The 13,141-nt window shown below is 41.2% G+C and overlaps 2 protein-coding genes across 3 annotated transcripts in view; one reads left to right on the top strand and one right to left on the bottom strand.

Annotated features, from left to right (window-relative positions):
- RB1 (RB transcriptional corepressor 1) overlaps positions 1 to 13,141 on the bottom strand; it is a 544,421-nt gene that overhangs the window by 453,798 nt on the left and 77,482 nt on the right. The gene's annotated exons all lie outside the window — the stretch shown is intronic.
- Positions 1 to 13,141, top strand: part of LOC135410520 (S-formylglutathione hydrolase) — a 52,757-nt gene that overhangs the window by 17,347 nt on the left and 22,269 nt on the right. The window contains exon 3 of one of the 2 annotated variants that reach the window (XM_064647301.1): positions 6,443 to 11,169. The exons of the other annotated variant lie outside the window; for it this stretch is intronic. Within the exon in view, the coding sequence (XP_064503371.1) occupies positions 6,443 to 7,242 (800 nt within the window). The 3' untranslated portion in view covers positions 7,243 to 11,169. Of the gene's footprint in view, positions 1 to 6,442; positions 11,170 to 13,141 lie in introns of those variants that run through there. 2 annotated transcript variants of the gene reach the window in all.

The following is a 13,141-nucleotide window of genomic DNA, read 5'->3' as shown; positions in this document are numbered from 1 at the left end:
AACAACTTCTCTCACTTTGAGATCTCTGTGAGAAGCCAATAAGCACGGCAGAAGCCTTAACCCAAACCAAAGATAATCTCACTAGCTGAAAAGCAAAGACTGTGTTTGTGAAGAGGCTCGACTGGAAATTACTATGCAAAAGGTCTGGAAAATCCAACGAGAAAATAAGAAGGACTGTAAACAAGTCCTGCAGCACAACTAACAAAGAGGATTTGAGGTGTGTATAAGCAGGAAAACCACTTAAAGTCAAAAGCAAAGAGACTGCTTCCTGCTGTTGGATTCTTGCTGCCTTTGGCCTGTTTGCACATTTTATAAGTGAATAGGATTATACCAAAGCAGCAAGCGACTCCATCAGCTGTTGCCTCTCTCAGAGCTGACCCTGCTCTGAGCCCTGGATTTCTAATCACTTATGTCAAAAAAAGGGGTACCTGTCCTTCATTTCTTGCACTGTCCTCCTGGTAATTCTCCTCTAATCCCCATTTCTATTTAATTTATTATCACATTCCTCTAAATTAATTTGGAGAGACACATCTCTGCTCTTGTAAGAAATAGGCTTCAGGAGTGAGGACATAAATGAGAAACATATTAGGAAGACACAGACTTCTCTGATTTTGTTTTTCTGAAGTGAAATAGATGATTTATGCCATAAATGATCAATTACAATAATTTTCACACATAAAAGGCATTTAATCTATCTTCTACTAGGCTAAATAATATGTTTCCTTAGAGATTTTCCAAGCTGCCAAGAACAAAACCATTTTAAAATTAATAGAGTAATCCAAGTATTACCTGGCACCCCCTATGTGAAGTTAAATTTAAATTAGTTTTCCTTTCAGTTGTATTAAATAGAAGATGTGTGACCAAATAAAGTGTTCCAAGGAAAAGACACAGAAAACCACCCATGTGTGCCCTTGAATAAAGGACTAAATTTAGATTATAAACAGTGATGTGGAAAATGTCTGGACCCACTCTGATTCCAATCCTATGAGGACAGCCTCTCAGGATGCAGAAAGGAGACGATACTCCACCAGCATTATGAGTCACTTAGCTCTCAAAGAAATCCATCTGAAACAAGCATTATGTGGGGATTTGTGAGAGAAAGCTCCTCACCCACTCCTGCCCCCACCAACAAATGTGCCTACTGTTAGGGAAGAATTCCATGCTTGTCTCACACGTGAGAAGAAATTCTAGCCCAGGACTTTGGGGACACTGCCACACCGACTAGGAAAGGCAGAAGTTTTTTAACATTCATGCTAACTAGATGCAGCCTCAGATGGTGATTCTCAGTCCACCCAGAGCTTTTCAACATCCCCTCTCCCCGGGTGGAAATTTCTGCATCTGCACTGCCACCCAATAGCAAACTGCACAACCTTGCTATTGAAAATGTGGCTGGCACTATTTTGGCAGCAAAAAATTATAACAGTGAAAGGTTTGCCATGACTGGAAAGGAATTGACTGGGAACATTTTCAGGTGCATGCAGAAAAAACAGCTAAGTGTTTGCAGCTCTAGGGAAATGATGACTCCCACAAAAGTGAGTGCCAAACACCAAGCAGAGACATGGAGCCAGATTGAGTGGCTCTTCTGCAGATGTTTAAATGAAAGTAGCTGTGGTTAAACTCCAGCTCCTGATATAAGATTCAGGCATATTTACATCTTGGATACTCAGGAGAGAACACGGTCCATGGTCCTCCCTCTGCAAGTGACTGACTGTGGCTTGTGTTCCTAGAGCAAGCAAACACACACCATGTCAGCCCAAATGAATAAATACTATTTTGTGTGGTTATTTAAGTAAAAAATATCGAAAATAATATGATGGCAGTGTGCAACAAAGAAATTTTTATGCAACATGAAACTGAGAGTATGCCTTGTATGACTTGGGATGTAGCAGGCGAGTGTACATGGACTACTGTTTGTTGTTTGAATGTGTAGATGTACCAAAGGACGACATTTTCTGACCACAAAAGGGCATCAGATACTGGGCATGGGCCTTTATAAAGAAATTAGACAGTATTGCCACGTTGAGCTGCTTGAAGGAGAGACTTGTTTCTCCAAGCAGAAATCCTTTCAGATTCAGTGTCACAGCACATCTCTGTGCAGTGGCCCATGAGCTGGCCTGTAACCTGTATGTCTGAATCAATGTGAGTGCTAAAACTTCAGATGGGGAGGTCTTGTTTTTTTTTTTCATGAGAAGGTGAACCAAGGTGCCAAATTTTATTGAGAAACTGTAATGACGTTTCAAAAAGGTGATTTCTATCCCTTGGACATTTGTCAAGGTACATGGTATTACGGCACACGGTATTAAGGCTCATTTGAATTAAAATAATTTGAAATGGATATATGTGAGGTGAAAGCATGTGACTGACAGTTTCTGCTTGAAGGAGACTTCACAGAAGGAACCTTGACCTTATCAGTTCACCCTAAGTAACACGAGTGTGCCATCCTGCAGGGCATATTGTAAATTCTAGCTTTAATTTATTGATAGCCTCAGCAGCTCAAGGCAGCTGCAAACCCAGTTTACCTGTCCAGCTAAAGTGGTTTTATGGCTGTTGTATACCTCTGAAGTCAGCAATGTGTTCCACTAAATCAACCTTTGTCAGTTTTACCAGGCTTTTTGAGAGAACAAAAAGAAGGATGCCATTGCTTTACTTCGTAACCTTTGGTGTTTTCAAGAGCCTTTTGTCGTTCTGAAATTGTGCCCAAATGCTTGAGGTTTAATGCAGGATTTATTACTGCTCTTTATTTTTTGGGATCTGTTGTGTGGTTTATTAAAATCCCTAGTTTGAGACAGCCACCTTGTATAAATCAAGCTGTATAAATAAACCACCTTGTACCAGAGGAACATAATATTTAGGGTTTGTCCACAAGGGAAAATGTTTAAAGTGGGAATGTCAACTGGAAATGGAGTGGCTAATGTACCTTCAGGGCTTGAATGGATGCTCCCATTCTGTGCTGAATGCTTCCTCGTGCCTCAGTTTAGTTTGTTTTGGAAGCCAAGAAAGATAAACCGTAAAAAAGCCCTCAGGGGATAACTAGGTTTTTTCCAGATTGACTTTGGGCTGGGGGGAGCTGGGAACATGGAATGGGCAGGGTGTGGAATAGCTGTTCTGTTACAGCCCTATCAAGTTGTTTCATCCAGATCTTCTGTTTGCACATGCTCCATTTCCCAAATATGTGTTTGTCCCTATCTGGTAGCACTGAATGACCCTTTCTTGTGAAGTTTATTTTCTTCTTATGACATTTGAATGCTCAGGCACCATCTGTATCTTCTTAAACATCAACAGTCACCAAGAGCAGGGAGTTGGAAAGCAAGGACCATAAACCAACAAGGAATTATACTTCTGAAACAACAAGATGAAATACATCACTGAGCTTCAACTTTCAAAGAATTCGTTTGGTCAGCTGCAACAATGTTAATGCAACTTATACCAGGACTTTTTGTTACGGATTTACAGGTTTGATCTTGACCAAACCTCAGTGATGTGTGGGTGATATTCTTGGCCATATGTGATGCTTCCTAAAAATTCCATCATAATAGTGGATGTGGATTGCACATGGAAGCTCCTTTATTTACAGTTTAAACATGACTGCCTTTGAATTTGATCCCTGGGTCCTCATGGGATTTGCTATACTCGTGTTGCAGAAGCCAAAGACCACCTTTTGAAGAGTGACAAACTCTGCTCCTTTCAGGAAGGGAGCAGTAAGTTTAGTCCCTGTAGAGATAGATAGGAAAACAGAAAAATGGGCTGGAAGTTTATTTATTCCATGCAGGAATGCCACGATATAATTTGTGGGATCCCCTGCATCAGCTGAACTGGGGTGTATACAAAAAGCAGGCTACAGCTGTTAATGTTCTTTGCCACTGAAATGTGGTACCTCTGCTGTTTTCAAACTCTACAGTCCTCTTACCTGTGGCTGTAGGGGAAAGATGCCTTGAATGGTCACTCAGAAAAATTTACATGACTAGCAATGCCTTCTACAGCTCTGATGGGTGCAGCACTTTTGTGCTTGTTAATGGAATGACAAGGAAATGTGGAAACTTCAGCTGCAAGCTGAAGCTCATTTCCATTTTTTAAAGCCAGAAATCTGGGTTTAGATGCCGGTCTCCAGAAGCTGCTAACAACAAAACAAAGCAGTTGGGGATTTGCTGCTCTTGTGTTTCAGGTGAGGAGTTGTAACTGACTTAGGCCCTTTACTTGAAAAAGCATGCAATTATGCTAAAATTTTCCTCTTTATAGTGCTGCTGCCTCTGCACTCGCCTCCTCATGCAGCTGAACCATAAGGTAGTAATGAAAGGCATCTTTTAACTCTGTCAATACCATTGTTTATTTTATCTCTGCAGTTCACACTAGGTCTTTGACTGAAATATAAAAACAGCCTTGCTGTTATCAGCACAGGGCAGAAGCAGACTGGAAACTTGTAGTATTGCTCTGACTAATGCTGTGTCTTCATGCAGCTGAAGTTTAATGCTGGAAGGCACTGTGTGCCTTCATCACCCCTTCAACTCATCCTGAAAAAGAAAAGGAACTTCAAAGCATTCCTCATTTCCCTGGAGGTGCTCAACAACACAGATTACTCAGCTGCAGCTGGGCAGTCTGGCTTCCTGCAGGTGACCTCTTCCTCCATGCTGTCAGTCAGATTAACTTGACCTTTTTAGCCAGCAGCTTTCCTGGAGTCACTTGAAGTTTCTGTCAGCTCAACTCAGAAGGTGCCACACATGCACAAGTTTGCATATTAGCCACCGGCTTCTCCTAGTGCAAGTTCAAGCATTTAGAGCTTGTGCAGCAGGAGCAGAAAGGGTAACACCACAGGCTCTCCACCAGCTTCTGCCCTGGGCAGATAAGAGCAGCAGTTTTCTAAACTGGCCTGAGACATTGCCATGACTCAGTTCAAAGTTGCAAAGATAAATTAAGCTACAGTGTTCTTAGAAAAATAAAGGTCTTTGTAGAAGTTCCAGAAGCACCAAAAGACTGAAGCATTTGAAGAGAATAATAGTCTAATATTATTATTACTGTTATTATTATTTTTTGTATTGAGCCTGTACTCCACAGCCTTCCTCTAGGACTGGAGGTGTTGCACTGGGCACTGGAAGTGTGTGAAATGAAGAGATAGCTTATGCTCTTAAAGGGCTCCCAGTCTAAGCACCAGAGTGGGAAGAAGGGAAAGAGAGGTAGAGGGAGGTTCCATTGAAAAGCTGATGTTTCAGAACTCATCTGTGAACCAGTAGGGACATTCTTGGGCATACATTGAACAAAGTAGGGCACATCATCCTCCTCACATCATAAGAAATTCTTCTCTAATTAATGTTTTTCTTCCTCATAAGCCAAATACAGCGACTGGGATTTCTGTTAAAAAATGCAAATCGAACTCAAGCTCCCAGATTATGCTAACTTTCCACAGGAATCAGACTCCTAGCTGCTTTTATCGAAACAGGGCTGCATTATCACCCCCTGCTTCACAACTCCACTTCTGCTGTCTTCACAGCACATCATCCCTGTCACTGTCTGAACATTGCCTCTCATCGAGAGAAGCATGGAGGGGAAGAGACAAATGCTGAAAAAAGCCCAAAAGAACAAGCAAAGAAACAGCAGCTGTTTGATTTTGCCCAGGCACTACCAGCATTTGCAGAAGTCCCTGAGGAAATGACTGAGTAGGTTGAAGCAGACAGAGCAGTCCAAGGAGAATGGACTTCATCCCCTTGCCTTACCATCCATGACAAGGCAAGGATGCAGCACATGCTCCAGGGAAAGACAAAGTTTGCATAGCTGTGTGTTGAGAGGGCAGGCTCTAGCATTTGGCAATGCTGTGAAAGGACTTTTGCAGTTCTGAAGGGAAACCACATCTCAGGCTGCCTCATATTGGTGTCTCTCAGGGCTTAACTTGTCCCCATTGTTCATTGCCATTTTCATTGCCATGGAAAGTTTTTTTAGCATTTAGACTACATTGACTGTATGGAGATTACAGGAAGAGAAGGGAAAGACCCAATGAAAGATTACTCGTAGACCTACTATAAAAAATTATCTTTTTTCCTGACACCAGAATTTCCCAGCCTACACAGAAACCAGTGCCAGAACAGTTCTAATTCTCTACTGTGAAACAGTCCAAGATCACTCTTAAGTCACTTCAGAAAAGAAAGACAGTATCATCTTGATCATAGTTCATAAAAGCCTTTGCAAAGGTGGCAGGAACCAAGACGCAAGTCTGGAGATCATTATAAAGGGGCAAAATCCAAGAATTTAAGGAGTTATGCTTTTGTGGCTACCGTGTGTCATGGGACAGTTGGATGTAAACAAATGTATTCTGCCTGTGGCAGAGGTAATATGCTAAGATCACCTCAGCCAGAGGTAAAACAAAGGTAGATGTTAGTTTATTTTATTCTTGGAGACCGGAAATGTTGTTTTTCATTATTGTGTTTAATCTCTTCTTTCTCTGATCCACCTTCAGGTATCTCCATGCCTATACCCGTCTTTGGACTACAAGATAAATCTAAAGTGTTTAAGAATTGCAGCTGCTTACTTGCAGATGAGAATTTTGTTCTAGTAGGCTCTTTCGTGGCATTCTTCATCCCTCTAACCATCATGGTAGTCACTTACTTTTTAACCATCAAGTCGCTGCAGAAGGAAGCTATGCTATGTGTGGATGACATTGGCCCAAAGACCAAGTTTGCTTCATTTAGCTTCCTCCCTCAGAGTTCCCTGTCCTCAGAAAAACTCTTTCAGCGCTCCTTGAACAGAGACATGGGGACTTCTGGGAGAAGAACCATGCAATCCATCAGCAATGAGCAGAAGGCTTCCAAGGTTCTTGGCATTGTCTTCTTTCTGTTTGTTGTGATGTGGTGTCCATTTTTCATCACCAATGTGATGGCTGTAATTTGCAAGGAGTCATGCAATGAAAAAGTCATTGGAGGACTCCTTAACATATTTGTTTGGATTGGTTACCTTTCTTCAGCTGTCAACCCACTCGTATATACACTGTTCAATAAAACCTACCGCTCAGCTTTCTCTCGTTACATTCAGTGTCGCTACAAGGAGGAGAAGAAACCTTTCCAGCTGATTTTAGTGAACACTATCCCAGCACTTGCATATGATTCCAGACAGCTCCAGCTAGCACAAATGAAGAGTTTGAAAAAGGAGGCAAAAATGATGGCTAAGGATTACTCAATGGTCACAATAGGAATACATCATTTGGATGGTACCTCTAAGGGAAGTATCAGCCCAGGGAACGAAAAGGTTAGTGGTGTGTGATGGCTGGCAGCTGCCATGACAACCACCGTGCGTTTGCTGAAAATTTCACCTGGCTGGGAGAAGCTCTGATAGCTTAGGAAAATCAGCCCTGTTCAAGAGACTTTCCAATAACATCATATACTCCTCATATTACCCTGTGGATGAAAAACAGGGTTTTAATGGTATCAAATGTGCAATTTTTTTTCATACAGTACTTTGGCTGTTTTAAGCACAGGCTTTATTAAACTTATTTTTTTAATATTCTAAAGGATATATTTCTTAAAGAAAAAATGCAATTTCTGGTACTATAATATGGGCTGTGAAGAAACTTACGCCTTTCTTTTCTCTTTGCAAATGAAAGCTAAGCTGTCCTTTGATGTTCTTGCAGAATAGGCTCCAGCTAGTTTGTCTTGCTACAGTCGAGTTTTGTTATCATTAACTGAATGAGCACTTTACCAAATTTTGAATAAAATTATGGTTAATTTGCTAATATATATTTAAAATAAATTTTAAACTATTAAAGAAAATCTATTAAAACTGCTATAGATTAATTATATGGGCAATTTTTTAACTGTTTCATGGTTATTTTTTCCTTCTGAGTAACCATTCTGAAATGTCACTGGGCTTTTCTGCCATTTGTTCTGTATTTCAAGTTAGAAATCTCCAGAGAGAAATTATACTTAAATGATCCTTTGTTTCTACCACCATTTGTAATCTTTATTTTATGTATTGTACTTTATTTCTGTTCAAAAATTTCATGTGTTCGTGTTTCATGTGTTCCGCTTAAAACTTGAAAGTAATATTTTCAAAAGTAATTATTTGGATTGATTCCCTGCTCCTTCCCACTGGTGTTGTCAAGGAAGTAAAGTGAGAGAAGACTGGAAAACCAGGCATAACACTGCTAAATAATTTCAGGAACTGTTCCAGGTCCATACCTCTGTTCGATTCTAACAAAGGCTGATTTTAGTTATGTCAGAGGAAGTTTTGCATAAGTAAAGCTTTCAGTAAAAGGTTGCAGCAGATCATCTCTCATTGTTTTTGGTTTAAAAAGGCCATTTTGAAGAATGTCCTCCTGGTTTTGTTTTAGGATTTGTAGGGCCAGAATTATTAGAAAACTGTTAGTTGCTAAAAATTGTTTTCCCTAGTTTTGCTGTATTGCTGTTAAGGCAGATTGCTCAGGAATGGTCAGTAACTTGCACTACTAGGACTCAGCCTTAATGAAATATTTATGGGCAAATGGGGCTCTCTTGAAATATAACAGGACTTTTAAGTGGCACTGTATTCCACCTGCATAGTTCCAAGGGCAAAATACATTCCATAAAGAACATTGTTTGACAGACACGCCTAGTCAAGAAACTCCTTTCTTTTGGGCATCACAGCCAATGTCACTGAAGCCAGTGGGACTTTGCTGCAGAGAAGAAATATAAATGTTGCATTCACTGACAAAACTTAAATCCAAGCATTTGATTCATTCCATAAATTTTGCAGCCATAATCTCATTAGAACCAGGATGTATTCCAGTTTCTCTGGAAAAAACACTGCCCATCCAGAAACCAAACTCCAATACCTTTATCAGTCCTTCCCTTGAAGTTTTCAGTTTTCACAGAACAATTAAATTTCCACTAAGTCAAAGAAAGAGAAGGACAGAGAGAAACTGAATCTGATTGTAGCCTACTAGCTGGGAGTCTTTGGAAGAAGTTTTTAGCTTAAGATACTGATCTGTGGGAGACAAGGTCTTAAAAGCTGGCTGGGTATTTGACCAAATTCAAAGAAACCAATTTTGTTGTTATATATACAGTATACCTAAATCTAATAGCTTTATGAGCCCTTTCCTCCAAATTGAGATAGTCAGAGCCACCATGCACTGGTCACACAGGAGCTCTGCATGCCTATGGTGACACTGACTCATTCCACAGGCCTCAGCCTCCATCTCTGGGTCTAAGTGTCATGCTGTAGCCCCGTTGCAGTGATGCGTGTCATCTATCAGCTCGCGGTCATTAATGGCTTTCCCCTGGGAACAGGCACCTCAGGGAATAAGTAGGAAGTAATAAAACCAAAGGTCTTTTGTGAGTAGAGGTCTGAGGCTCAAGATCTGCCACCAAACCAGATTGCCTTCATATGATGATAGGGGATTGAAGGCCTTTAAACTTGTGTGTGAGAGGAAAGGAAACACAGAGGCTTCCACTAGTGGAGGGAATTGCCACATTTTGTGTCTGTCTTGATGCAAGTTTCTCTGGCCTTGCAAGAGAAAGAAGTAGATGGGACAGCCAGCTTTTGTGTCTTACTGCCCATTTGTGCCAGGGAACAAAGCCTACCTGCATACTGTATGATGCATATGGCCCTGCACTTCTCCAGGGCTCAATTCCTCCCAAGACTCCTGAGGCTCCAGTTGCTGGTCTGCGCAGCCTCCTTCACCAGCTTGCACTTGGTAAACTGTTATTGAACATTTAACAATCACAGCTTATGCTCTCTGCTTACTATCTGCATTTCACCCATGTGGCAGAGCATATCAGCTCACCGTTTCTATTTCATTTCACCTTCTGTTCCTCTTCCACGATGTCAAATTGCTCAGGTTGCAAATACTGACAGGGAATACTTCACTACAGTCAGAGAGAGTTTCAATTACTGGCTTGAGGTTTCATTAGAAGATGACTCTGAACAATCATTTTTTTCCAGCTTATTAAAATAAAACCTATGTTTTGGACCTAAGAGGATTGACAGCATTTCTTTAATTGACAGCTGGAGATAACACTTATCTTTTGCTTAGAAACAGGGATAACTGATGCCTGACATTTTGGTTCTTTGAGCACTCAGGAGGTTTTATTGAGTGATCACCAGCTTTTGCCTGAGAAGCCTCTCAAAGCCAAGAATGCACAGCAGTTAAAGACCAATATCTCCAGCTCTTTGTGGACATTTTTGACAGTTTAGTGAGGCCTGATTCTGCCATCTTGCACCAAAATGTTAATGGATTTTTGTGCAGTTTGCCTTAGTGAGGATGACAGTCAGGATCTGAATTTGTTCTGGGCACCATACCAGACCTGCAGGAGGTTGTTCATCAGTAAATAGCAATTAATAGATTCATTATGCTGCAGACAGATGACAAAGTTCAGCTGTTTTAAACCAGGATTTACAGCATTGGGCCCACACTTGGGATGAACCCCACAGTTTAGTATGACCAGCTTCAGAACAACACTTCTATCTTGCAAAAAAATGTGAATGTTTTCATTACGCATCAGACTGGAACGGAAATTTTTATAATTTTTCAGTTAAAAAAAAAAAAAAAGAGAAAACATTCATTCATACAGATTAGTTCAGAGGGTTAGGGCCATCCCCTACCTCACAGGTAAAGCATGCTGAGTCAGTCTGTCATATCTGCATCCAAAAACCCCCACTTCATCTGAAAAAAATTTTAACCAACAATTTTTCAAGTAGATTGACATTTTATTACTGTTAAGACTGTATCTGAAAAATGTCCAAAGACATGAAGCTCACCATGTATCTCCTAAGCTGGTGTGCATCCTTTATACACTTCAGGGTAAAAATTCCTATGTATCTATCCCATCCAATCAACCATGCACTGTACTTATATAATTATTGCCAGACAGTGAGATGCATTCTATTTTGAATACATATATGTTTGCTTATGTAAATACATAAAGAAAAACATTTGCTGTATTTTGTAATGTTAATGTAAAATGGTGTTCCAATGCTTTATTGTTTTGTCAGATCCCACTGCTAGTAAAGCAGATTAAAATATTTAAATGCCATCAGTTGTTTTATAAACTGGAGGTTTGTCTTAAGTAGCTAATTTGTTTTGGTTTTATTTTTTCCACAAATACTCAGTACAATATCTGCCGAAGGCTAAAGTAATTTTAAATATTTTGCTGGACAAAAGGAAATTCTGCATGTTGCAGAATTTAACTGTCTCATTAAACTGGTCCAAAATGAGCCATTGTAATAATTCTCTTTTTCCAAGGACAGCCATTCTTCTACTGAAGTGGTATACTCTTTAGGTAAGTACAAAGAGCTAAAAACATTTCAGTCTCAGAAACAGCACATTTGCAATAGTAATAAGCCAATTAAATTTATTTCACTAAGAAGAAGGATTATAAGTTTAATATTAATAAGCAGCTGTATCAGTTTGCATGGCAAGGTTTTAGTAGTGGGGAAGCTTCTGTGAGAAGCTGCCAGAAATTTCCCTCATGCCTGACACAGTCAATGCCAGTTGGCCCCAGGACCAACCCATAACTGGCCAAGGCCAAGCCCAGAAGCAATGTTGATAGCCCCTCTGGGATAACAGATTTAAGATGGGGCAGGGGTGGTGGTGGGGTATGTGGAACTGCACCACTGAAGCCAGAGAGAGGAGTGAGAATATTTGAGAGTAACAGCCCTGTAGACACCAGGTCAGTGAAGAAGGAGGGGCAGGAGGTGCTCCAGGAGCCAGAGCAGAGATTCCCCTGCAGCCCGTGGTGCAGACCATGGTGAGGCAGCTGTGCCCCTGCAGCCCATGAGAGTCTACGGGGGAGCAGAGATCCGCCTGTAGCCCATGGAGGACTCCATACCAGAGCAGGTGGATGCCTGAAAGAAGGCTGACCCCGTGGGAAGCCTGCACTTGAGCAGGCTCCTGGCAGGACCTGTGGGAAGCCAGTGGAAAGAGGAGCCCACTCTGGAGCAGATTTGCTGACAGAACTTGCGACCCTGTGGAGGATTCACGCTGAAGCAGTTGATGAAGAACTGCAGGCCATGGGAAGCTCTCATGTTGGAGGACCGTCTCCGGTGGGAGGGACCCTCGCTGGAGCATGGACAGTGTGAGGAGTCCTCCCCCTGTGGAGGAAGGAGCGGCAGACACAATGTGTGGTGAACTGACCGCAGCCCCCACTCCCCGTCCCCCTGCACCACTGCAGGGAAGGAGGTAGAGAAATCAGGAATGAAGTCAAGCCCAGGAAGAAGGGGGGGAGGAAGATGCTTTAAGATTTAGTTTTTATTTCTCATTAGCTTACTCTGATTCGATTGGCAATAAATTAAACTAATCATACTAAACTAATTTGCCCAAGTCGAGTCTGTTTTGCCCATGACAGTAACCGGTGAGTGATCTCTCCCTGACCTTATCTCGACTCACGAATCTTTCGTTGTGTGTTCTCTTCCCTGTCCAGCTGAGGAAGAGAGTGAGAGCGCCCTGCCAGGGCCAGCTCACAGCCACAGCACCGCATACAGCGCGGCACAGCTGCACAGACATCAATAAGCCCCGGGTCACAGGACCACAGTGCCATCTATGGGCGGTATTTCCTTTCACGGAGAGCATGGAAATCAGAAACCTCAAATGGATTTTGATACCTTTTCATTTTCTTCTTCTTAAAAACAAAATAAATATATTCCTCCAATTGAAGAATACAGCATACTCGCTCTTGCTTACAATTGCAATGCATATCAAAGTAGTACAACTATTAGCAAGTAATCCCTTCAAAACCTTGCTCTAATCTAAAGGTTTTATCAAGCTTTATAATGTGTAGAGAAAAGCACACAAAGGCATATTTTTCAGAAGCTATCAAATGAAGGGAAACAAATCGTTCTAGCTGCAAACCTGTGAGGCACCAACAGGGTGAAATGTGTCAGATAAGATCCCTGAATTGAAAATCCACTCAGTTTTACCTCAATAACACTAGACTACTGCATGTAGGGTCCAGCGTATCATGATTTCCTATATTCTTTTGAAAACTCCTTGCCAGATTTACCTATTTCTACATAATTTTCACTGACCATTGAAAGGCAATATATTTAGCTTATCCATCTGGCACTTCAAGACATAAAAGCAAAGATATTTGGAAAAGAAGATACTTAGTCTACATAGTATAATCTTCTGAGGGAACTCCTTGAAATATGACAAAAAGGTCTTTGGAAATGTATGTAGCACAATGCAGTT

This window comes from Pseudopipra pipra, chromosome 2, assembly GCF_036250125.1.
Source record: "Pseudopipra pipra isolate bDixPip1 chromosome 2, bDixPip1.hap1, whole genome shotgun sequence".
Classification (NCBI taxonomy): domain Eukaryota; kingdom Metazoa; phylum Chordata; class Aves; order Passeriformes; family Pipridae; genus Pseudopipra; species Pseudopipra pipra.
This window is presented reverse-complemented; position numbering and strand designations above follow the sequence as displayed.